At 38.9% G+C, this 27,912-nt stretch overlaps 1 protein-coding gene across 2 annotated transcripts in view; it reads right to left on the bottom strand.

Annotated features, from left to right (window-relative positions):
- The window catches only part of trappc9 (trafficking protein particle complex subunit 9), a 285,018-nt gene that overhangs the window by 125,151 nt on the left and 131,955 nt on the right, over nt 1-27,912 (bottom strand). For both annotated transcript variants that reach the window (XM_084738852.1, XM_084738851.1), the window contains 2 exons: nt 25,043-25,185; nt 8,245-8,355 (listed from right to left, as the gene is read on the bottom strand). In XM_084738852.1, coding sequence (XP_084594978.1) covers nt 8,245-8,355; nt 25,043-25,185 — 254 coding nt within the window. The remainder of the gene's footprint in view (nt 1-8,244; nt 8,356-25,042; nt 25,186-27,912) is intronic.

Genomic DNA, 27,912 nt, shown 5'->3' with positions numbered 1-27,912 from the left:
CATTAGTTTGTGCTGTTTAATATTTTAAGGGGACACACTTACTGGCATCTCATGGCAATTATGAGCCACAGTAGAAGTTAAAACTGTGCACTTGGTGTTGCGTCATTTTTAAAAATAATTAGCCGAACATTGATTGTTAACATGTCCAATAACTGATGAGGATGTTGCTTCAATTTTGCATGTATATTTCACAGAAGAAGACGTCTCTTGATGTCTCTTAATGATCTCGCTGTGGACACTGTTTGTCTAAGAATAATGCCATGCCAGGAAAATCTGTAAGATCTAACCAGCAAAGAAAAGGCAGGTACACATCCTCTACACGTCCGCTTCTCTCTGTTCTGCTTGGTTCAAAGCAAAAATGGAAAAAAAAAAAAAAAAAAGACTAAAGTTTGGGTATCAGTGGGTCGTGTCGCAGCGGTCTTTGGGCACCTTGTTGGGCTCCCAAACATCAAAGTGACCGTTCACTTTCTGAGGTGCTTCGCTTTTTCTTTTCATTGGCCATTAAAGGACACCATCAAGGGGATAAAGACCTTGTAAAAGACATGTCTGTGAATGATATGAGAAGATGAAAGCAGCACTCTGATACTCAGCTTGTCCCTCCTCCTCTCCACGTGTCGCCCTCACAGTGAGAGAAAACACACCCGCAAACTGAACTTACTGCTCAAACACAACCAATAAGATCGCGGTTTTTCAGAAGCAGCTTTCAATAAATGTAAGATATCACCTGCCGCTACCTAAAACTCAGGTTTGTGGAGTAACAGATCACATGTAACGGGATTACCTAATCTGATAACAAAAAAAAAGGTAACTGTATTCCATTAGAGTTATAGATAAAAAAGGCGGAATCAGATTACAGATACTGTTAGTAAAAATAGGGATTAATAGTAGGATTACAATTTTAAAATAAACAAAGTGCACACAGATACAAATTCATTATCACAGCCTCTAGTGAAAAATGCTTCACTGGGTGGCAGTCTCTGTCAATAAATTGCACACAACAAAGGAAGGAACAGCTGGACAAACGAATAAACCTAATGAGAATAATAAAACACATACTGCAACGATTAATCTACTGTTGATCAACTATTAAATTAATCTGCCATTTTGATAAATGATTCGTCATTTTGATAAATGATTCATCATTTTGCATCATTTTTTAGTTAAAAAAGTCAAAAATTCCAGCTTCTTAAAAGTGAATATTTTCTGGTTTCTTTACTTCTGTATGACAGTAAACTGAATATTTTTGGGTTGTGGATGAAACAAGACATTTGAGGACGTCATTTTGGACTTTGGGAGGCACTGATCAACACATTTCACCATTTTATGGACCAAACATAAGCATAACTAGTTGATTAATGGAGAAAATGGTTGAGAGATTAATCGATAAGGATTATAATCAATACAGTCAAACATGTTTGGACCTATTTTTCAAGAGACAAGACTGTGACAGGATTAATTCATCAATCAATCGTTTTGAGTCTTTTTCAATCTAAAAAAAAGTCACATTTTTCTGATGTCTCCTTAAATGTGAATATTTTTTGGTTTCTTTACTCCTCCCTGACAGTAAACTGAATATTTGAGGATCTGATCAGATTTTTCACCATTTTCTGACATTTCATGGATCAAACAACTGATCGATTATTTGAGAAAATAACTGACTGATTAATCAATGGTGAAAATAACTGTTAGCTGCAGCCCTTAAAACACTATATTAGCCTAAACAATTTCACTATATTTTATACTGCGACAATCCAACAGTAACAGAGGGAAATCAAGTTACATTACTTTAATATTCTGATACTTACAAATTTTTTGAACGGGGAAATAATAACTGTATTGGAATACATTTTTAAGGTGTCTTCAGAGGATGGAAACAGCTCCCTACTGCTCCTCATGCTCCCCTCATATGGACACAAGTCTAGGAACTATTACATCTACTGTTCAAACTGTACTATGTCCTTCCACGCATGAAGGCTTTTTCCTCCCTTTTCTATTTGTGTAACCATGAAAAACCTCAATGGAAACAATTAAAAATCGTTTGTTGTAGGAGGAAAGTGCGGAATGATTGACAGAGTCATTTTTGCGACTGTCGGATTGAAGCCTTAGCACCACCAGTCCTGGATGAAGACTCCAGAAAACATCTTGTGCCTGACACCTCATTCATCATAGAAAAGGAAAGAAATATGATATGACAGGGCCATCTGATGTCGAGAGAGGATGAGCTGAAGAGACAAGCACAATATGGTTCAGCAGACGGAGTTCTACGAGTCCGCGGCCCTCATTCTCTCTGCATGCAAAGTCCCACCCCGCTCCAAATGATCTGTGTGCGCGCCGGGTGTGCGTCAAAGGAAATGTTCAGCGTGTCGCCAAAAGTGAGCTGGGGTTTGTTGAGAGAGGCTGCATCCCATTCTCCGCCTGGTGGGGGTATCTACAGAAATATTGTACGGTCTGAAAAGAATCAATATGCTGGATGTGAGCTAATCTTCTGATAATGAATTTATGTCTGTCAGACTTCCAGAGGAATCTCTGCAAGATGGAAGCGCTGAATGGTGGAGTCAAAGGCAGCAGCTGTGTCTACAGGGAATGTCAGTCAAAGGGGGAAAAAGACATGTAAGTCTATATATACATCTGCAGTTGTTACTGGACTTGACATTTTTCGCCTCAGAGGCACATTGTGTCATACAGTGTCAGTTTCTACTGAAGCAGGATTTTTTAAATCAATTATGCAACTGGTGCTTTATGTATTCTGACCTCTACTTAAGGTTGTATGTATAACAGTGACTTCATGATGGCATCAGTGACAGATGGGTAAAGTCAATCTTAGCAGCTCAGGTTGACAAATGGCCTGATTAAAAAGAGATGAAGAACATACATTAAAACTACGACATATGAAAGAAAACAGCAAGCAAAACCTTTAGTCTACGAAGAGTTATATTTCTGTTTTATTTGATTTTATTGAACCCAGCACCTGATCTGAAATGTATACTCTACTCTGGACAAATTTATCAGGTATCAGTGATTAGCTGGCCCTTTCTGTGGGGCAGTTATTGTCATTTTATTTTGCTAATTTAAAGATGTGCACAGTGCACACCCAGTGAACCAAAGGATTAGAGGAAAACAGCTTGTAGAGACAGAATATTTTCAAACGCAGTGAATTAAGGATTTATTTAAACAAAACCAGAGGTGGTGATTGCTGGAACAGTGTCAAGACCAACCAAGACATCTTTGATGAGGCTTTTTGGTTTTCTATGTTCATTCAGTTTGAATGGTGTGTATTTTATGATGAGTAAAATACACATCAAGTAAAAGAGAGAAGCTTGGATTCAGAAGGTGTATGGTCGTAGTTGAGTGTAACTGAGTATATTTTGTTTAACTGTTTATTGGATGTAACGAACGTACACATCGTACGTAACGTAGGGAACTCAACGCTCACACACATCTCCCAGCTGAAACTCTAGGACACAAACACGCAAATATATTCAAGCTGGCTCACAACGTGATATAACATATTTCCATTTACACATTTTCTCTAAAATAACATATGTTACAATATTATGGGGATGACTAGTGGTGCTTTCACAAAATATTAACAGCGAGATTTTTGCTACGTAATCATTAGTATCAGTAATGTGGGTGTGATGACAGCTAGAACAGTCTGGTAAGTTCACAAAATTACATAATTTTGCTGTAATGAAGCCTTTAAAACCAGGAAAAGACGATAATTATGCCATAAAATAACATAATATGGCATAAGTATAGTTGGATAATGTATAACATTATCTGAAACTTAAAGACGATATCTAGACTCACACTGTGATAGTTGGTAATCACCAGTTTTTGGGTCGATGGTGGATGTTTGAAACATTTTGACATACTGTCCAAGCCTACTGTATTGTCTCTGGACAACGGTGGAAGAAATACTCAGATATACATCAAAACTGGTCACCATTCACTTCAATTGTACTGGATTTGGCTGCAACACTGTTTTTCACTGAAGCTCCGGGAGTGCTTTGTGAACTGGAGATCTTCACCCATCCTCACATCAGCACAGGGGTGAGGAGATACTGAGTGAAATTTCATTTTTGAGTGAACTGTCACTTTAAGAATATTACTTGAGTAAATGTAGTTTGTTCTCTGATTTTATTTTATGATTTAATGTTTGTTTGGTGTTTATTTTTGAAAATATCCTAATAAACTGAGAAGATCAGTGTCAGAGTATCACTGCACACATTCCATGTTCATATTCATGCAACCTCTGATAGTACTTACAGTCTGGCTAAGCTTTACATAGTGTTAGTGTTATTCAGGCAGAACAGTGGGTGGTAAATGGATAACCAGCATGAGGCCTTGAGATCAAAATCTCTTTCAAGAGACTCCTGAAAATGGCAAAACAGCAGCACTATTGTGCTTTTCTTTGGCAGACATTAATTCATTGTCTGGTAGGGCTGGTTTATTTAATAAAACACTTGAAAAAGAAAAAAAAAATATGAAAACAAATGAACACAAAATCCCCTCTGAACTGATATAGTGAAGCAGCAGAGCAAAAAATAAATAAATAAATAAAAACAGAGCAAAGAGAGGAATGCTGTACACCTAACCAGCAGTCATTAAGCAGTGGGTCCACTGGGGCATGATACCACTTATACTAACTCAAAACCTGACCCGGCTGTACAGTGTGGAGAGGATGTTTCCCCGGCTGTACACACTGTACAGAAACATCCTCTCTAAATTTAAAAGACCACAATACATTATCGTACACTGACGCGGGCAGTGTTGTTGGGGAAGTTAATTTGAAACTGTAGCCCATGCAGCTACAAGCTACTCTTCATTGGAAGTCATTTATCTACAGCAACACCACACCTTTGTTGAAAGTAGCAGGCCACACTCTATGTTATTAAGAAAAATGACTGTGATATACCAAAGCTAAGATACATCTATTACTAAATAATAAAATAAACCGATTCATTCATCACTTTATTACTCCCCATGGGGAAAAAAAATCAATATCAGAAACTTCAGTAACAATGTAGGTTCATAAATTAAACAGAAATAAATAGTACTGAATTAATTTACAAAATTAACCCCCAAAGAAGTGAAGTTTAAATAATCTTCTACTTGGATAATCTCTTCATTTTCTCCCTTAGATATGGTATAAATTTTGTCCCCTCTTCAACAGAAAATATAGTAATGAAGCATTTAGTCTGGCTTCCTCACCTATTAAAGGGGTATTTCTGATTATATGAAGTGTGGTTATATGAGATACTTTAGATGGTGGTCGGCATGCCCCTAGTTCAGAGAAGCACAGAGGAGTACCAGCACATTCGAGAAGCCATGTAAGGCTGTGGACAGGGTCAGCATGAAAAAGTATTTTAGCCACCTACAGAAAATCAATACTAATTGAAGTTTCTGCTATAGTTAGAATATTTGCACAGCTTCACCCTGTCAGACAGCATTTTCCAACAGGAAATCCACTGTTATATAAGACAAATCTCAGACTCTCTTGCTCAACCAGACGCCACTGGTGAAATCATTAATTTTATCTCACAGAACACGCAGAACGCTGCCTCAATCTGCTAGTTTATTTGTGTTATTAAGTGACTTTTGGTATTTTAAGAAATAAAGATAGTTCTGATTCACCTGAGTCACACAATAGCACAAACTAAGTACCAGATTAAGGTGTGTAAGGTAAAATTCCTGTTTTTGCAAAAGGAGTCTGGTTGAGCGAGAGAGAATGATATTTGGCTCATATAATGACAGTTTACAACTGGAAAAGGCTGCACACAGACAGCAAGGTAAAGTGGCAAAAATAAGAACAGCGTACGTTTTTTTTTTTGTTGTTGTTTAGGTTGGCCTTTTTTAGGTGGCTAAAATATGTTTTGTTGCCGACTCTGTCAGCAGTACATTGCTTAGCTTCCCACACCGATCCTCCAGCTGCTTCTCCAAACTGTGAGCACGGCGACCACCGTCCACTGTAGCTAATACATTGACTGTATACCTCATGCAACCCCCATTCTACAAATCCAAACTATCCCTTTAAATGTATCAAACCAGTTCAGTGGGGCTGAATTTGGCACTAACTTTCGTCATGCATGGTTAGCATGGTTTTCATTATAATGAAAAGTTTAAAAAGGATTTATGTTAACATGCATCAAAGACACACACAGCAAGTTTCCACTCTGTTTAATTCATAAACAGATGGGCTTCTGGAGAATCTCAACTGTTATATGTATTTATATTAAGTTAATGAGAAACGAGCAGTTGATTCCAATGAATTTAAATGTAATGTTATTGCTTATGAATTCAACTTTTTTATCTGTAAAAGGACAAATGTGCTTTTTCTTCTTTCAAAAGTTCCAGTGTCTCCTCATACCAGCAGCTCCACTATAGTACATGCAGCATCACTACTCCCTGACACTACAAACTAACACTTACACTGTACCTCGTCAAATTGCACTACTTTTAGACACTTCTGAAGTTGTCCTTTTTTAGGGAAAATAACAGTTCCAAAATGTTTGGTAAGCTTATCTTAGCAGTTCATTTCTGCACAGGAAAGATTATTTGGAGTGAGCTGAGTGATGAGCTGTTTGGCTCTGTCTGAAAAGATCCTTTTCCACCCCCTAATTCCCCTCAAATAATAACATTCCACCCCTGTGGAGAAAGGCCTATGAGTCACCAACAGTGTACCTCTGCTTGTGGCGAGGATGCACCGGAGAGACGGCGCTGACAGGAATCATAATTTGCCACTTTCCAGTGAAACGACAAGCGGCGAAAGAGAGAGGGAGGCTGAGGTAATCTACAGAAACAGCCAGAGAGTGTGATGATGTGTGTGCAGGTATATCTGCGTGTCAGGGGGAAATTACACATTAGGGGATGACTAATGACTAATTTGGGATTTTAAAAACAAACAAACAGATCTCGTATTGTCCTACAAATTTAAGATTTCCTGCAGAATTCTTTATCCCTGGCAGAGAAGACAAACTCTATGGAAAGGCATTTAGACTCTCATAGGACACTAAAACTGAAAACCAGACTAATAAAATTCTTTTAGGTGAATTAGCAGCTCCTTATGGACTAGTGAAAAACCCCTGAAGCTGAAAAAAAGAAAACTCCATCATGAAAGATGTCGGGGGCAATAAATGTCCCATTTACAACTTGCCAGATATAGCAAAACCAACATATCAGTCTCTTTTAGAGCATATACGCTGTCACGCCTACATGGTTGGGTGTAAACAAAGTTTGCCCCCAATTTATTATGAATATGATGCTTATTAGTGTGCAGTTTCAATGCTGGAATATTTTTTATACAAGCAACAAATATTACCAGAAAAGCTTAAACTCTAGAGATGTCATGATCATGTTTTTTTTTGGCCCAAACTCCTGATATGAGTCATTTAATATTTAGTATCTGATGATGCACAGCCAAAAATGATTGGCCTAAAGCAGGCATAAGTTAAAATTCTGGAGAAATATAGACATGCTGTAAATATAGTAGCATCAAAGCTTTGCATTCATAGTTTCAAATAATATTTTGTGCACCATCCTTAGAGTCTGTTTGTTGTGGAGGTACAGTTTGGGAACAAGCCTGTCGTCATTCCGTTTATGGAGAAAACACAGAATCTTTAAAGCTGTTTTAGTCAATAGAATCCATTTAGAAGTGTAGTGTCACTGAAACACAGCCTGCGTTCATATTGTTAATAAAAACAGCTGAATGTTGATGATGTTCATGAACGACCCTCCCCTCACCCTCCCTGGTGGTCATTGACATACACACCGTCAGTGACTTCAGCTCACTTCAGTTCCAACAACCCAACACAGAAGAAAAAAAACAAAAAAAAAACACCATCCTGTCACCGTCCTCTGGCTCTGGTGGCTCCAACATGTATGAACAAGTCTAATAAAGCTGCTAGACGGAGCGTCCATGTTTCAGGACAGTGAAGTTGACATGTCCCCTCTGTTTCAGAGCAGAGTAAACTGCTCTAACGCCCTTTTGTCGCGGTTGATAACATTTCTGTGGTGTGACAAACTCAAAACACACATTTATTGTTGCTTTACAGTAAACTCAGGGTTTACTTTGATCTTTCTTCAGACATTTGAGGCAAGAATTGCTCAAACAATGGTTGATTTTTGCTTAAAATTAACTAAAGAAATTTGAGACCAGGAAGACATTTTGCTTTGAGTCCTCACCATATGGGACATGGTACGACAATATCTAACTGTATGTAGAAAGAGAACTCTTCCACTCACCTCTGGCACTCGCTGGCGTGGAGGACCAGGTCCTGGTTGTTCTTGGCGCTGACGGTGAGCTCGTGCTCTGTTGGGTTGAAGATGTCGAGCAGTAGATGACACTGGCGGGTGCTGAGGACAGACACAGAAACAAGAGTGTACAGACTTAAAGAAAAACTTAAATCACGGATAGCATTTTAGTTTGCACTCATAGTGATTCAGCCCTGTGCACCATTTCAGACAAACATTTATTTATACGCACACACGCGCAACAAAAAGCTCACCATCACCGGTTTTCTATAGGGGAGTCTGCTGCCCATGTAACTTATGCATAATGACTTGTTAATGTGTATGTCTGAGTTTATACTTTATGCATGAGGTTACAATTACTTTCTAAAAATACACGGCCACATACACGCACGCGGCGAATGCAGGAGATCAAGAGAAGACACGGTGTAAAGTACTCATCAGTCCTTGTCATAACATCAAAGGTGGCGGCGCTTTCATCAGGCCCGCAGACCCGGCTGGAGCAGGCCATCTCCACATCATCCCGCGCCTGCTTTTCTCATGCAGATCATAAGAGGGCCAATTTGTGATTTAGATCAAGACAGGAGAGATGATGCTGGATTTTCAAAGAGTTAATTTTAACCCCCAAGTAGGTGTTTTTTTGTTTTTTTTTCTCTGGTAATGATGGATGAAAGAAATGGACATCTCAGAAACAGAACAGACTGTCCGCTGCAGCCACACTGCTGTTTTATTAATAGTTTGTGTAGGTGTACAGGAGGAGGATGTTTACATTTTACATATAGTATCAATATTTGTTTTCAGGAGTTGGGCGTGCAGAGGTAAGATAAACTTAAAATCCATGATCATTTGTGTATTAGTCTTTTTAGCTCCATCTCATCTGTGGCACTGGCAGATGTTGACTCGTCTGTTTCTCCAGTTGATGTTGGAAGACGTGGCAGTAAAACATGCTAAACAAGCCAGCATTCACAGACTCTGTAGCAACAATAGGGCTGCTAGAGCTGAAAGTTAATTACTAAATTAACCGCAAACTATTTTAAAAATCAATAAATTGGTTTGAGTCATTTTTTTAAAAGAAAAAAAGGCAAAATTCTCTGATTTCAGCTTCTTGAATGTTCTTTACTCCTCTCTACAGTAAACTGAAAAAAAATCTGGCTTGTGGACAAAAGACATTTGAGAACATCTCCTCAGACTTTGGGAAACACTGATTAATGTTTTCTGATATTTTATAAACCAAACAATGATTAGTGGAGAAAATGATAGACAGACCGATCAATAATGAAAATAACTGTTTCAGGAAAGTAGTGTTGTCACGATATTGGAATTTATCATTTCAATACAATACCTTGAAAAATATCAATATTTGATACCATTTTTGATACCACATGGAAAAAATGACTCAACAATGAGGACATAAAATTTTAGATTTTTATCTAAAGATAGATATAACGAGGTTCTAACTTGACAACACATGCAGCAAACGAAACAAGCTAGAAGAAGACAGCATTGTGGGTAAGTGAGAGGAGGCGGGGCTGTGTGGGCACAATAGAGGTGTGTGTCAACCAGCTGTCTAAGAGAAAAGAGAGAAAAAGTGCACCTGGTACCAGAGTATCAATACTGTGAAAAAGGAGTCTTGAAAGCATTTCAAATATTCAGTATCTATATTTCTTGGTATATTGATATTTTTGATAACATGGCAGGAAATATCTATTTTTCAAGTCTTTCCTCCTATTATTTTAACTAAGACAAGAGTAATTACTTGATTAATACAGAACTTAGAGTGTAGGACTTGAAACTAGCTTGTGCATATGTACACCTGGAATAGCTGTTTAGTCATTAAAGGGACAGTTCACCTCTAAATCAAAAATACGTATTTTCCTCCTGGCCTGTAGTGCTATTTATCCATTTTGGAGTTTGGACATATCAGCCATAGAGATGTCTGCCAACCCACCAGTATAGTGGAAGCTAGTGACAGTCGGCTTGTTGTGCTAAACACATGAAAAGATACATTAGAAAAAATAAAATGTTATTGCAGAAAGAAAAATGAAACTGCTCACAACAAAGTGTATGGATCACGTTATACTGGAGAAAAGGCAGACATCTCTGAGGCCAATAACTTCAAAACTCTGCATCACACACCAAAAATATACATGAATAAATAACACTACAGGCCAGGGGAAAAATATGTATTTTTGATTTTGGGAGGAACTGTCCCTTTAAGTTTATGACTATGATTCTACAAATTCATGAATGATTTATAATAATACACTTTATAGACAATCTTTGGTTCTCCTCTGTGTAGACTTTCAAACAACTCTCACATTTAAAAAGGAGAGAAATTTAAAATGCTCCAAAGCAATTATGATAAGCAGAATCAGACTGCAAAAGCAAAGAACTGATGTAACAACGTGTCCTTTGTACAAATGAAATGCTGTCCATCACCCCATCATCCTCCCAGGTCAAACTAAGCCCCCCCACCCCCACTTCTTGCAAGCTTCTTCCCTCTTAAATCTCTGGGTTAATGGATGCTTAAGTTGAGTTTGCCCAAGTCCCTAATAAACTGCTGTGGCAATTAAAGGAGCATATTTTTTAAGGCCTACCCATGTTTCTTTAATTGTCTCGTTGTCTTTGTTGGCGGACGTGATTAACGGGCTGAGTGGGGCGAGGTACTGATTTATGGGCCGGGGCGTTTAGCTGAGGTGATCAATCAGACCTCCCAGTTAAGAAACCCCGGCTCATTGCTCATGCACTAAGTACCCGAGATAAACTGAGGGAAAAGAGCTGGGGAAAGAGGCACAGACAGTGCGGATTTGCACCTTCTGATAAGACTTTCCACAGTGTGAGCCTGAAATGATGCTGAACACTGAGGGACAACTTCATTCGAGAACTGTCGCTGCTGAGACTGCCAGAGAATGTCTGTAGACAAAAGCTGAAGATTGTGTTTTTGAACTAGAGGGAACTGAATCACGACACTGAATCATTTTGATAAGTATTCTGCTGAGCTGCTACCCAGGGCACCGAGATCTAAGCTAAATAAATAATTCAAAACCGCCAATAGGGTTTCAAACTACTTGTCTCCATTTCAGTCTGTGAATTTTTAAATTCCTATTTAAGAGCAGAGCGAGGCAGAGAGGGAGCAAAGTTATCCCAAGTGTTTCAAAGTGAACACATATCGAACCTGCGCCTTCTGCTTCTAGTGTACAAAACAAATCATCCATCAATGAAACATCAATACTGCTGCCTTATGTGCATTTGATGATGCACAAGCATTGGCTGCATGTGCTGCATGTGTTTAAAAATATATAATCCTGGAAGTGTGTGAGGCAGATGTGTTTTCAGGAGCGCAACCTAAGATGTGAAAATGACTTTTAAGGAGAGAGAAGACCTTTACTACTGATCATTTCAGGTACCAAAGGGATACACAAAGCGAGTTAATGAATGCCACTGTCTATTTCTGAGGACTCTGCCACGCCAACAAATGAACCATGAGGTCAGCATTTCGCTATTATTGATTTGAAGAGGACTCTGTTGCAGTGGAGCGACTCTCTAAACCTGGCGCCGCACATCTCTATGGCAAGACCACAAAAAGACATCAATACAAAGCAGACGGATGCCAGGGCCACAGTCTGAGCATCTGTTGTCCCTGCATCGACGACACAGAGCGAATCGAGCCACTGACACAGGCTGGGCATTAGCTGGGACCGGGGACGCTGTTATTGTGAGGTGGTGGGTGGTAGAAATGGAACAAACTGTGCGAGGAGGCAAGACAAGAAAAAAAAAAAAGCAAAGATCAATGGAGCCAGGCCCACATTTTCAGTCAATTCTGCAAATCTGCAATCAATAAGTGCTGATTTTGCAGCCCTGCTCTGACACAAAAACGTGACATATTCCTGACACACAAAATCTAATGGCCTCAATTAGCCCGCTTGGATTTAGAGTGCTGCCAATGAGGGGATATTTTTAGCTACAGGAGCCAATAAGGGACAGTTGAGTCTACTTTTATGCCCACATTTAAAGATTCAATAACAAGTGGATATTTGTTAAAAACTAATTGCTGGCTTGTCAGCATGTGCACCGGGTCGAATAATGAATTAAAATCAAATCATAGCCACTCACTAAAGGGCCAGTTCACCCCAAAGCACACTTTCTACTTCAACAATATTTACCAGTGCAGATAGATTTGAGTTTTTCTGGCACAGTTTTTAGATGTTTTGTCCCTCATGTTGAACGTCTTTACACTACTTGGATATCCTTCTGTGCTGCTTGCTGAAATATGCTATTTTATTTTATTGTCCATAATCATGAGGCAACCCCTAGAAATCATCTTGTGGGCCCCTTGGCGGTCCCGACCCCCCAGTTTTAGATAACATGTCAAACACCAGGCCTGCAGGCCAAACTTCATTTTTTTTGTGAAATACAATTCTATGCTGCGTTACAGAAGCTTGGTGTCTGTAAACTGCATGTCCCATTAAGCAACCTGATTTTGTTATCGGCACAGTGAAGTCATCCAGCTGTGAGATGTCAGTATATGGTATATAGTGTCTCAATGTCAATAGTAACAGTAAAGCAAAATGTCTTAATTCCATTTTTATGCAAATATACAGTACATTTTGTAGTCTACCTACACTGAAATAACTCTTATTGTCATTTTGACTTTATTACTTATAGTTCTACTAATTCGTATATTTCATTTTTTAAATAAATTGTAATAGATGCAGACTTGAAAGTCTGCTTGCCATTATTTTTCCTCGACTTCTGCTTTCAGTGCTGGTTATTTAAGGCGAAGATAATCCCAGTCCTGATAATATTCAGTCCAACAGCAAGACCTCCAGTGTGTTTTATACAACATTTAAACTAGTTCTATTTATTAGTTAACAGTAATAAGCCACACAGGATTACGATTTGTTTGTTTATTCAGTTGGCTCTGCCAACACAAATAGTTCTGCAACTGAACTGGGAGTTGGCTGTTGCTTAGCGACACATAAACATGTTCCTGCACACAAACATTAGCTTGCTAGCTACTTTGTGTAGGTCAACACATTAGCATAGTAGAGCTCTCCATTACTTGTCCAAATGGATCCACAAAACTGCCTCCAGACTGTCTTCAGCTCGCTCTTTTTAACAGGCTGAATGTTGATGTTTATATTTTTGAGACCTGAACCAAACAAACGGACTGAGACTGCTTGAAAAATTAAGACTTGGTCTGCTTCCACACAGACTCTGGTGCAGTTTGTTTGTGGTCTGAAAGCAAATGTACCAACCACAGGACTTTATTATAGCAGATATGTGATTTTAGCATGATTTCAAATACTGAACTACAAATAAATCCATCTGCTGATCTGAAATCTGTTCAGGAAGCAATTGTATAATTGACCTGTATAAGCCATGTGTACATTTACGCAAATCATTTTGTAACAGAAGCACATCTGCATGTATGTGCAGGTATTCTCCCTGTTTAACAGATCAAAACCTGTTTGAAGTGCTGTTCTTGTATCCAGCACTATGTTCTTCGTCAGATTAAAAAGTGTGCGACAGTGATCCAACAGTAATAAGACCTGAATCATGTACAAGACGCCTCCTGTCTCCTCTTTGTCTCTGTCGTCTCTATCTGTTAGTCATTATAACATCGATGTAGGCTAATGGTTATTAGAACACTGTAAAGCAGAGTGATAAAGTCCCTGTGCTGTTGTACTCAGTATCAGCAGTCATGGAGTGTCTCTCATCCAATCAAACTACTTAGTCAGAGCTAACTGTTTTATAACAATTGTTATGTTATTACTATAAACTAAAGCATATACATTATATTACTAAATCAATGATAATCAAATGCAGAGGCAGTTATATAATATGATAACAAGCAGATACATTTACATAGTCTTACATTTACATCCGGCCCTTTGAGAGAAAACATAATCCTGATGTGACGCAGGATGAAATTGAGTTTGACACCACTACTCTAGGTAGTTAACAGGACATGATGTCAAACGAAAGACAGTAGTTCAAGTGTTTATAGTGACATCATCTGTTGACTGAGGGCAGCAGAGCAGCGGGGGTGGGGGGTGGGGGGGTTGGTGTTCCTTCATATAGGAGCTGCAAAGTGTTAGAATTACTCACAAAGCTCTAGATAATAAACGGGATGCACAGGATCACTTCATGTCCCCCAGCACAGCTATGCATTCTCCAGGGCAACACAACGGTAAGCAAATGGGATTTTAACAGGTCCTCGTAAAGTATGGATCACTGAGTATTTCACACATCCTCTCTCTCAGTCACTTTCTTTAACAGATCTGTCACCTTACATATGGCTAAATGTGAGAAAGCAAAGAAGTCAGATCTCTACTATATATGGCAGGAGCCATAGGCTCGCAGGCAAAAGTGTATACTGAAGCAAGGAGAGCGGCAGAGGAGGGCGGCGGGAGAGGGAGAGAGAGATATGGAGTGATGTAATGAAAGAAGTCATGGGAGACACAATAGAAGGGAGGCACAAGGTAAGAAACAGATTTGAGATGAAAAAGAACGGACAGAGGAGCTGAGAAACAGTGAGACAGAGAGAGGAGAGAGCATTTGAAGAAACAGTAGAAAGTAAGCCTGTGCAGAGAGTCAAAGAGAGCTGAAAAAACAAAGGGAGAGAGAATGAGATACAGGAGTTACAGTGTAATGCAACCACAGCAGCCCTGTAAGAAATACTTCCTATCTGAAACTTGGAATGTTTTTACTTATTTTTACGGCTGTTTCACTGAGGTTGTAAGCACTACAGACATTTTTAAGGGCTTGTATTAGTGATGCTGTAGTGGATTACACTGTAAGAGCTATCCAGGGCAGTGCATTATGGTCAATACAATGAAATTTCTTTTGGACAATCTGACATTTACATTTTTTTCCTGGAAAATGCAGGAATACTAAACATAATTTAACCCACAGTGTGTCATTTCTGCTCCTACAGGTCTCTACGATAACAGAAGATGGACTTTGATGATGTTGCAAGGCAGCATGGATCACAGAGTTGTTGTCTTCATTATTAAACAACCACAAGGTCAAGGTAATGTATTAAAGTATTTTTCACATTACATTTAGTCACGTTTACCGTCTTTCCCTAGAAGTTATAGCAACTAGAGGGGGCAGAGGGCATGTGATGCCATAGATAAGAGACCAAATTAAACTCATTGTTGCTGTGAGTGAGATTACGATGTTTTGGGGGTTTGAACATTGTTGGAAATATCTGAGATAATGTAAGTGTAATAATCAGTTTAAGCACAGATAAAGCAGAAAGGTCAGCTTACTAGACAAAAGTCATCAGTCTTGCATGCTACCTACCAGCAGGTAGAGACAGACTGAACAAACTAGAATCTGTTCTGTTGATTCAGTTCCTCTTGTAGATTGTTAGAATCACTATGAGAAAGCCAGAGCCAGAAAGCAACCTGGAGCTGGGACACGCCTGGAGCTAGTGAGCTAGTTTTTTTTTTTTTTTCTTAGCTAGGTGGCAGTTATGCAGCCAGCTAGGCTATTGTGGCTGGTTGACGCTAGCATGTTAGTGATTAGCTAACCAGTCGAAAAAAAAAGCTCGCCACGTAGTCAGTACTGCATATCATCAAACTTCCAGCTCACGGTTTCCACCTGGCATTTCGGGAAAGTAAAAAAGCCCCGTTATGGGGAAACAAGTCCCATTTTTTTCTAAAAAGAAAAATTATCTTGTCAAGCAAGTTTTACATTAGCAAAATAATCTAATTGTAAGAAAATATATCCAACTTTTTATTAATAAGATATCATAGCTAATACTGAGCTATATTTCACAAGCTACAACAATGGTGTGCATAATATCCCAGCAGAGAAACAAGGTTGTTTTTCTTATTTTAAGAGCAAGACCATTTCCACATCTCAATTTTAAAATGCATGATTGATGATTTGGTTAAGTGATGCAGCCAAAGCCTGAGAGCATCATCATTATCAGATATTGAAAACATGAAAGATTGTTATTACTCCCAGAAAACTGTGGTGACTTTATAAACAACTTTCAGTTTGAGTCTCTCTCTCTCTCTCTCTCTCTCTCTCTCTCTCTCACTCTCTCTCTCTCTCTCTCTCTCTCCCCCTCCCTCCCTCCCTCTCCCTCTCCCTCTCCCTGAATAGTGAACTTAATGTTGTCCATGTTTTTCATGGATCAGCTAGTTTTTCCCAAATTGTTTTAATTAAAAAAAGGAAATCAAAATATTCTGTTTCAAGAAAAAGTGTCTTATTATAGCTGGTTTTGCTAACTACAAACCTTAACTTAAGATAGAAATTCTTAAAGTCACCTAAAAGAAAAGATGAACTTTTTCCACAGTTTAAAGGCCCATTATGGTGTTTAAGAGGCTAGATTTATAAACTACTTTTAAAAATTCTAGCCAAGCAAAACTGGCTTACTACATTGGCTATTTTTTTTTATTTACAACAATACAATTTAATTATTTTTAGAAATATTTTCCCTCTTTCTAGTAGGGCTGTATTTGCAGTGCAGACCTTTTTTAAATGTATTTTTGAGAATTTTAAAACCTTAAACACGTTATAGAAGTACTGAACTTCTTGGAATAACTCAGAGCACAGAGTGTGAGACAGTGAGTATAAAGTTAGCAGAACTGTGGACGTAGCGGTCCAGTGATTAAAGTAAAGAGGGGGTTAGCCCTGAAGGTAGAGACAACTTTGGCCAGGACTCGCTTAAGGTGGACCAGCTACTCTCACCTGCTCTCTCTGTGCCATTCTCTGGTCTCACTGGGCATTAAACAGCAGAGTGACCGACGGGTGGAAAGAAGCAGGGAGCAGGACAAAGACAGATCACAGTGGCACACAGTGAGACAAGCTGCTCGATTGTGAAGCTGCATTTTCTTACGGTGCAGTTTTTTTTTGTTGGATATTTTAGTGACACGTCGTTGGAGGGGAACCACAGCAAGGGAAGTGTCACCGACAATCTGGCAGCGCACTGTAATTTTGGTGCAAAGATTAACCGCATTTTATGCCAGCTGCCAGCTTAGAGTGAGTCAACTGTGCAACTGTGCCTTCACAACAGCACAGACGAGTTCCATGCAATTTTTGTCCCTTTATTTGGTGACAACGCTAAACCCACAAACCTCCCCCAAAGTCTCCCTAAGAAACTTTCATTCATATTTTGCCTGACTGTTTCAATTTCACCATGCACTGTTCAGTTGAGAGCTGACAAAAATGGTTTTCCTCTGATTATGGCGGATTAACAAAGAATTCCACCAGCATCTGTCAGCCACAACAGCTGGCATGTATGAAGGCCTCCCCCTTCAGGATATCAACTCCCTACACGACCATCTGAAGGCGGCACGTATATGTTCCTTTGACAGTGCCTAATTGGAGCGATGCACGTTGTCAAAGTCTGATTATACACATCAAATCCACCGGTTACCTGGATTAAATCTTACACAATCAGCGCCAGGCTGTTGCTAAATGCTTAAACAAACATCTGTGCTGCTGTGAACATCACACTGGATGCTTATATTTTGCATTGCATAAGGGGAAAAACCATGAGGAGAGTTGGAAGCAGTGATATCTTTGAAGGTATGGGATACTTTTAGTTTTATGAATAACAATAATGATTAAATCCTTTAGAACCATCTCTTTAAACATTCATCAATATGCTTGTTCATAAACATTTACAGCGGCAACATTTGCAGCTGCAGTAGATGTCGGCCTGCATATGATGAACCACATTATGTGTCACAGTAAAATAACTGCTGTTTGTATACCTGTATTGGTAAAATTTCATAGTGATGGAACCGTAATAAAATCCACATGTCGCAGATCATAAACAGAGTCATGATGGGAATTAATCAGTCCATGCGACCTGTAAAGGTTAAATTAAAATGAGACCATCTGCACCATGTATTTGCACTTTGCACCTCCATACAAGAATATAAGCTTCCTCCTGGGAGGAGCAGTGTGTCACGGTTGGGAGAGCAGTGCCTTTAAAAGGGGTGGAATGGAGCCGGTATGATTGGCTATGAGTGCCTTAAAATGATGCAGTGGGCAAAAAAGAAAAAAGGCTAAATGTTTGTTGTTGTTTTTCTCTTCTTTTGGAATATAAATGCATTTAAATGTCATGATATGAAGGATGTTAATATTGGTTTAATGCAAAATGTTGGTGAAAGATACAAAGCAGAAATGTTGCCTACATTTATACAGGTTTCCTCAATATAAATGTAGAAAACAATTTTAAACTAAGGTTAGTGAATTAAACTGTTGCAGTCAGATGGTGGTCATTTATATTCCCATTAAAGGACTAGTATGTAGGACTTGGTGACATCTAGCCTTGAGCTTGCAAATTGCAAATACTTTGTCTCACCTTCCCGTTCCAAGCATGTAGGAGAAACTACAGTGGACACTGAACTTGTGATAAAGTTTTAAAGGCCACATCTGGAGCCTTGGTTTGGTTTGTCCAATCTGGGCTACTGTAAAAACATGGTGGTGCAACATAGAGGACATTGTGGAAGAGGACTTAGCTCATTCTAAGGTGACTTAAGGCCAAAACACACTAAAAGCTTCAACTGTCACGTGTCAAACCAGGAAAATGAAAAACTGTTTGGCTCACAACAAGCTCTGTGGATTATCTTAAGTAACCAGGTCATGATTTTTAGAAACAGACACTGGCTTTGAATTTTTCAAATGTATTTTTTGGTGCTTGGAGCAACACAGGACTTATTTACCATTTAGTCCCAATATATTGGGAAAAAAGCAGACATCTGTCTTTAATTTTGGGGTGCACTGTCCCTTTAAAGTCAAATATGCCTTTCAACAATTCAGATTTATTTGAATCAGAAAACTAGATAATGATTTCCACATAGCAATATCCTATACAGAGTATTACATGAATTTGAAGTAGGAATAGTGTAAAGATAAAGAAAGAAAATAAGAGCGTGAGGGAGGAAAAGTTAGAGAGAGACGAGCAGAAAGATTGGGACAATGGTTTTACAGTAAGAGACATGTTTAAAATGAGGATAAAGAGAAAGAGACATTAAGAGCAAATGAAAAGAAGAGCAGCGAGAGTAGAGGAAAAACTCCAGATGAAAGAGATAGACTGTAAGTAAAGTGGAGTAGATAGAGAAAAAGCTATGTGGGGCAAGATAATGAGACAAGGAAAAGAAAAAGAATGGATAAAAAAGAGAATGAGGCGGTACAAAAGTACAAAGGAGATGTTAGGAATCCAGAGATGATACTGTAACTGTACTGTGCCACTGTATGTTTTAGGATATGAGGACTCCATGGCTAAATCACACACTGGAAAAAGGAAAATGACTTTCAAACAGTAAATGTATGTCGTTTCTTTTTACAGAGGGAGAGAGGCAGAGAAATGGGAGGGTAGATCCACCAATCTCTGGGTGGACAGATAGGAAGAGAGGGAGGAAGCAAGACGCAGAGAAACAAAACAGATCGAAAGGATAACTTACTGTATTACTGAGAAATTTCATACAACCACTTTGAAATTCTCTTTTAACTCGCAGCCAAGGAGAAATTCAATAGTACTTATCTCAACAAGTAAAGTGTGTTACAGGACTTTAATGTGCATCTCCCCAGGGGGGAAATTCAAAGGAAATTCTAATAAATGATGAATGAATCTTTGGTGAAAAGCGTGAGATTGTGAAAACTGGATGTGTGAAAGACTGTGATTAAATTCTACAGACTTCTTAATGTGAGTGTCAGTGCAAAGTCCAGTCGTCATGACTCGAAACATATTTTTATGTGTTTAACAGAAGAGTAAAACATGCTGTTGAACATGCGGGCCATTTTTCTGCAGGTTGTTCTGAAAACAGGCTTTATCCATAATGCAGAACTGTCTGGGGTTAAGGGATTTTTTTTTTCTTATTACTGAACAACACTTCCACAGACTGCTGGCAGGATTACGGTTCACTGAAAATTCTTCTGTGGTAGTTGATGCAACACTTGACTTTCAATACAAAACTTACTTTACTTAAAAAGAATGCAAACATTTTTCCAAAAGACAGTCTATGGCGAGAGACAAATTATTTCTTGATCAACTTTGAACTGTGCCACAACTTACTCAGATATTATAACAAAATTTTACAAGTCAAGAAAGTCTCTGTTTATGGTAGGTTTGGCCAAGTTAAGTTTCATTCTGTGTGAGTCTGCTAAGTGAACTACACCTCTTGTCTCACACAATATACATCACCAACACAAATCTCGCTGCCCCCTGAAACGCTGTCTTACCTGAAGTGTTCTATCCAGCGACTCCTGGAGCTTTAACCAGCCGCGAAGAGAAAGAACGAGTTGGAACCGCTATTGTGTGACTACGTACGGGTACGAAAACACACGCATGGTAGCTTAGCGACTAACGTTAAGTTTTGGTAGGAGAAAATCATGATTGTAAAATTTTAAACTGGTAAACATATTTGTGATTCATGGCACATGAGGTCAAAAAATAATTTGTCTCTTGTCATAGACTACAATTCATATTTTCTCTGTAGTTAGGTCCTATGGTGATCCACCAGAGGGGGCGTGACTTAGGTAACCTAATTCATTTACCAACACGAGGCAACCTTTCAAATGCAAATCATGTTCACACACAAGTAGCTAAACAAGAACTTTCTAATAAAAAGCCTACATAAAAAGCCATTTTCTCAGATTGTGATGCAGAGATATGAACATATTTTTCTCTACCTAATTGCACAGAACATAAAGTCTCTCCTACAGTGTAATTAACATATTATCTTATCATGATGGGTCACTGACAGATGTAGACATAAATCACAACCGGCAAAATAAGAAAACTACAGCTGACAGGTAAAAGCTTATCAGTCTGTCAAATCAGAAGAAGTGTTCTTTTCGGGCACAACTTTCTGAGACTTTCTGGTCATTACTTTCCTGAAAAACGTCTTGTATGCAATCTGAGACGCGTCCTCTGCCCTCTGGTGGATTATCAGAGCACCGCAGGCAGCAGCTGGCCTGAGTGCAAAATCCAACATGGCTGCCTTCACGTAACACACACATTTTTGTCAAGGAAATCTTTGCTAATGTTGAAAAAGTTAACATAAGAATAAGTTACATTGTTACTGACAGTTCAATGTTAATATTTACTGTATTGAAACAACCTTTAATTACTTAATATTTTGTAGCTTATTTTGTAGTAAAATTGTGTTGTATGTATCAAATTTGAAGAAAATGCATCTGTGAATTCTTCGATCATTATTCTATTGAATTTAATCATATAATCTGCATTATTTCACCACAATCACAAACACACTGTTAAATAAATTAATAAAAGGCTGAAATGTCATTTTAAGATAAATTTAGAGTGGAAAATTAGATATTTATATGTGTTTATATTTTCACCTTCCTCTCATTATAATCATTTGGATTTTGCAAACAAACATTATCAAATAAGCACTTACTAATAATAGTAATTTTAAGTGATGTTCACAAAAACAATTGTTTGGTTATCATAATTGTCTGTCATTGTGGAAAAGACGGGACATTTGAGGACATCGTCTTGTCCTTCAGGAAACATTAATCAACATTTTTTCTCCATTTTCTGACATTATAGTGGCCAAACAACTCATTGATCAGTGGAGAAAATGATCGGCAGATTAATCGACAGTAAAAAATGATCATTAGTTGCAGCTGTAAATCCTATATAACCTGGCAGAGATAATATAAAAACAATCACACAAACAATTACTAGACAAATTACATCAGTTTCAATTAAATACTTTTCTTTCTTTCTTTTTTTCATTTTTCATTATCACACTCATTGAAACAGGGACCTTTGGACCTTTGGAGTGTTGAGTGGTGAGCGAGACTCGAGTGTCTTAATTTGTGCAAGAAACAAAAGAAATTAAGTCTCTCCCTGACTTTTTTTTTTTTACCTAAAATGCAAACAGTTCAGTCAGAGAGTGTGACAGAAATGCAATTACTATTTGAAGCAGTTTTACATACTATATCCAAGATCCAAGACCTTTTCAAACACTACATTAAAATTCAAGCAATTTTGAAGGATGTCCAGCGCCCATAAGAACTCTGGCCCTATAAAAAAAAGTCACTCAAATTAATATTGAGCCGTACAAATAAAATAACGTTGACTTGAAATACCTGCAGGCCGTCTTCTTAAACCTCTCAAAGATCTAAATTCTAGCAAATGTTTAAAGATTTGCTTGAAAAAGCTAGATACTGTATGTCAGTGTGATGAGGCAGAAAGTGCTTAGGGTGCAGGAGAGGTGGCGGGGTGGGGGTGGAGGTGTTGTGATGGTATAGCAGCCACTACAGCATCTCTATGTATGCATATATATCAGCGCTGAGCCGAGATGGATGGCTTTAACTGCAGATATTATTACAGCTAATGATTCACCTCAAGTGGCCATTACTCGGCTACGATCTGTCTCCTTCGCTCTGGGTTTGGGGAGCTGAAAAGTGGAGTGAAGTGAGACACAGGCAGTGTGCGTGTGTGTGTCTACAGTAACGTATGTGTATGTGCGTGACAGCAGGATGTGAAAGCATGAGAAAAGACTGAGTATCCATTTAATATCCATTCACGTCTGACACTATCTGACCTGCCAGTGAAAATACCATTCCTAAGTCTTGTGGTTTTGATAGCAGTAATGTCATAGTGAGAGTGTTGCTGCAGTGGTTAAAGAGAAGGTCGATATCTCTTCACCCACTCCAGAGAGAGAGAGAGAGAGAGAAAAAAAAAAGCTGCATTTGTATCGAATATGGGATAAAATGGAGCTTTAGAATTGAGATTTATCACCAATTATTGGGACAAGAGCGACTGTGAGGTAGATTTCCCGTAGCCTCTCTGCTGCTCCAACGAAGGTTGAGTGATATTGCCATCTTATCTAACAACGGCTGGGTTTAATTAACAAATAAAAACACACAAAAATGGCATGCAGGGTTATAGGCTCATCAGATTAGAGACACTGAGGGAGAAGCACTGAACAGAACGGAAGCAATTACTGCGCTGTTACCAATGGACTAATGCTGCTGTGCCAAAGGAGTAAAGTCACTAAAACGCTTTGTTTTCAGAGCAACAGTTCACCTATCACTGCTGAGCAAAGACCATTAAATATGAATAATACAGACTGGATTTCAAGAACAAACCTTGCGACATGAGAAAAATAGCCCTTCTTACACAAGGTTATTTCACTTTGTGCATGGTGGAGGATGATGGGAGTAGTTTTCTTTGACAAGTGCAGTAAAATAATGGAACTACAAAACAAGAGAAAACCCCATAGTCATAATAATTCTGCTCAGCTCTGCAGGGCCTCTTACACCTCTCCTTGATCATTGTGTTGATTTACCAGTAGGCAACTCTACTTTAATAAACAAAAGCAGTGCATGCTTTGCAAAATACAGACAATGTTGACCACTAAATGGTGAATGTAGTGTAGAATCTATTAGCTAAAGAGGCAGACGTTTCCCTCAAGAGCTGGTAAAAACCAAAACAGAGCTAAAAGGATTTATTATTGGACCTACGTTCATCAGATGGCCTCTCCTGTTCTGGCTGAAGAATAAACAACCTGTGTCTCCTAAAACATTTTCTCATCCAGGCTCGTTTAACTGCTGTGTCAGTGTTTCTCACAGCAAAGTTTTACTGCAGCAAACTGTTGCACCATGTCAGTCTCATGTCAGGTTTGTTTACATCTGCTTCCACAGGAGATCATGTGAAATCGCGTCCCCCCTATTCATAATCTTAAAATAAAACTATAATAAGGCCTGGCTGTAACCTGGAGGACTTTGGAGAAAGTGTAAAATAGTATTTAATTAATATTTAATAGTCAGTGTTTTATTATGAACATCCAATTTAATTTTTACAAGAAAAGTTGCAAAGAATGTTTGTGAATGCTGTCAATTACAGTTCTTAGAAAAACTGAAAATTGGAATTGGCAGGTCAGACCCTTAAAAAAATCGGAAATTGGAATTGGCCAAGAAAATTGAAATAGGCGCATCTCTAATCAACAACTTTCTGAGAAGGCTACAGGTGGTAGTTTTCAAAAACTTCTGGACTGCTGCTCTTTAATAGCCGAAAGGCTAAAAACAACAGCTCTTTACATACTTTCACTTTCAATGTCGGGTGCAATTAGCCTGGCAATCAGAAAAAAATGCAAACTCGTGTTTCATTTGCTCTGGCAGTTACGTCTGGGCACTCTTTCATTCATAAAGATTTCCACCCATTCTGGACCTCTTCCAGCCAATCATAACCATTTCTTTTTAGCCGGCTGGGGCAGACTTGATACTCTGACTGACAGAGGAGTGTCACAAAACAAGATTTTTTTCACACATCACATATATTGAATGCAGCGAACCAGGCTCAGGAAAGTCAGATAAAACTATCAAACCAGGCGGATTCTGTTACTCCCTCCTAAAATATTTTCAGAAACATATTTTAGTGTACTGTTAAGCTGTTTGTCACCAATCCAACATTTTCTTCTTCCTTAAAAAAGGGACTTGGCACCTCTCCAACTTGCATCTGTCATGCAGTGTTAAGTCACACATTTTGTTGCTCTGATTGGTTGTAGGTCTGTCCAGTTATGTCCTGAGGCATTTTGGTCTGCACCTGTTGATAACGCCTACACCCGAATATTTGTGCGCAATTTTCCAGAACTGTTGCATTCAACAACTTAATCAAATACACCTCTCTTGACTTCAACACACCACAGACTGAATGGGTTGTAGCAGTAGGAAAATGACATGTTGCATTAAATCAAAGAATGCTTGCAGTGAGTAAAACCATGCAAATGGTCATTTTTTTCCTAGACTGATACTACTTGGTTCATGCTGGTTGATTCTGAGTTACCTGGTTGCAGGGAGGGTGCTGACTCTGGTGAAAAAAACAGACGGCTCCACATCAACATGGACTCCCAGAGACAGCTCTCTGTAATAGCCCTCCACTTTTCCTGCTCCTCCCGAGTACTTGAAGTTCAGCACGGCTTCCAAAGTCTGCAAAAAGGACAGGGGAAGGATATAAATTTAGATCAAGCTGCTTTGACAGTGTACTACCTCGAGGGGCTGATTCAGCCAAAAAAAAGAAAAAAAGAAAAAGAAAAAAACCTGAGTTGCTACCAGTGTTTCAAACGAACATGTGTATGAAAGACTGAGTGTGATTGGGGTCAGAGGTTGCAGCCAACATGGTGTATCCTGCCATTCCATCAGCAAAACCGGTGTGTTTTAAAGATCGATGCGACAAAAGTCATTACGGTGAAATAATAAATGCGCCGCAGCTCAGCTATTGTGCTGTTTAATGAAATGGAGGTATAATGGTGAGAAAGGCCTGAGGGGTGGGGAGGGTGTTACTGGTGTCTCCATACAGATGATTCAGAAATCGACGCGTCTCGTCCTAAAAACAGAACGAGAGGCGAGGGTGGTGGGTGGGTGGGTGGCTATGCAGTGGGTGGGATTCGCTGGCCGCGCTCCACACTGATGGGACGGAAGTGGACACACAGAATTACTCAGAGGTATTCTGTGGAGGGTGGGGGAGCGGCGCAGGACAAGCAGCCAAGTGGGCAAAGGATGGGGAAATTAAAAGTGGCAGTTTATGGTGAGGGAGCACTAGCTGACTCAGGCAATGGGCTAAAGCGGGGTAAAAAGGAGCATCCAAGGTCCCGCTTTTCTTCCTATGCAGCCTATATCATCTCTCAACATATTGCTGATGGAGGCACTGGCTGAGCGTTTCCAGAACAAATTTCACTGATTCCTTGATTATTTTCTCTTTTTATACCCCCTTGCGGGGGTGCAGAGGGCCAAGTGGAATGATTCGGAGCCTGCTGGCCAGACGTCTGGCCTATTACAACCTAATGGCGGAAGCACAGCACACTGAGCAAAGCGAGGTGAAAACATTTGAGAGGATTATTATTATTATTGTAGAGCAAGCACGTTAATACCAAAGTTTCACTTCTCTGAAAATGCATAGACTTTATTCCACATCCATGGCATCTTACTTACTTATACTTAAATCTTTTCCTTTGCCCTTTGCCATCGCATATTTTAATGCTATTACCTTTAGCCACACTTGCAGAATGGTGCTATTGCTGGTTATGTTGGTAATGTTGGTTGGTCCAACCTGAAATACAGTGTTTCAACATCTATTGGTTATTAGACTGCAATAGAATTTGTTACAGAGATTCATGGTGCACAGAGGATGAATCATAAGGTCTCCTGACTTTTAATCTAGCGCCAAAAGCTGGTCAAAGTTTTTTTCTAATCTGGATGGACTGGAAAAAAATATTTTACAGACATTATTGGCAGGTCTCCTTTAAGAAGAGATTGTGGATCTCACTAAATTTTACCTGGTTAAAAAAAATAAATAAAAAATCAAGGTTACCAGAAGATGAATCCAACTAACTTTGGTGATCACCTGACTTTTCCTCTAGTGCCACCATGGGGTTCACATTTGTGGTTTTGAGTGAAACGTTCTGATAGTTATTTGATGGACTGCCTAGAAATCTGGTACTTAGTCTGGTTCTGTTTGTTTTTTTGTTTTGTTTTTTTGTTTGTTTGTTTTTTTAGCATTTTCTGACATATTATAGACCAAAAAATCAGTTTAGTGGAGAAAATAATCAATAGCTTCAACTCCAACGAAAATAATTGCTAGTTGCAGCCCTAAGCTGGCAGATTCGTCTGGTTCCCAGGCTCCCACCAGCATCCCCAGTTCACCTCCACCTTGGAACCTTTGTAACGTGTCACTTTCCATATATCTGCCCTCATTTCCTGTCATTTTCTCGTGATCCAATAAAGGCATAAAAATGCCCAACAAAGAATAAAAACTGGTGCCATCATCAAATCAAAATTTTACTTTGCTTTAACGACATTCTCATCAGCCTCGAGCTGTATGTTGTGTTGAGGGCTAATTAGAAATGTCAGCAGACAAACACTCTAAATATGATGCTTATCAACATGTTAGCATGCTAGAGTTAGCATTTTAGCTGAAAGCAGCTTTGTGCTTTGGAGTACAATTCAACAGAGCCACTTGCTGTAGACTTGTAGTCTGTGATGTTATTGTTCAGAATTTAATTTCCTGCATGAACATTAATGTTATAGCTTATTATATACTATAATTGAGGTGCTACAGTTTACTAACAAAATGCATTCTACCACAGACAAAGCTTACAGTAAATCGTCTGATACCGTGAAAACACTGACCTTAATGTAATTGGCATGCTTATTTTGATGATGGAGGACTTCATAAAGCTGAAATTAAAATAATTTAAATAAATGATATCCTCTGTGAATACCATTTTTCCCAACTATTTGTCTTCCCTGGAAGATAAACAGCAGAGCCAGTCTGCTTTGGATGTGGAGGAAGAGCAGCAGCAACAGACAGACTCACGCTGCGCTGGCAACAGAATGAAAGAAACAGCACGTTGATATGAATCTCATTTGAATTGATTGACTGAAATCGGTCAGATTTCTTGAGCAAAGACGGTGGCTGGAGGCCATTTCCAGTGTTTTCTCTAGAACACTTGTTGTTTTCCACCTGTTTGTTAAAGGATGAGGCTGGTGTCGCTTTATCATTTAATTATTATCAACTACTTGAATGAAAAGAAAAAGCCTGACATTGCCAGAGTTCAACTGTTGTCCAAAAACTAAGATCTAACACATATAAATGGGTGACATATAGCTTCACAGCTATAAACACAACGTAGTATAACCTGACATATTTATATTAGC

This window comes from Lutjanus erythropterus, chromosome 16 (assembly GCF_056507025.1).
Source record: "Lutjanus erythropterus isolate fLutEry1 chromosome 16, fLutEry1.hap2, whole genome shotgun sequence".
NCBI classification, from domain to species: domain Eukaryota; kingdom Metazoa; phylum Chordata; class Actinopteri; order Lutjaniformes; family Lutjanidae; genus Lutjanus; species Lutjanus erythropterus.
The sequence above is the reverse complement of the archived record's forward strand: the minus strand, read 5'-3'. Positions and strand labels throughout refer to the sequence as shown.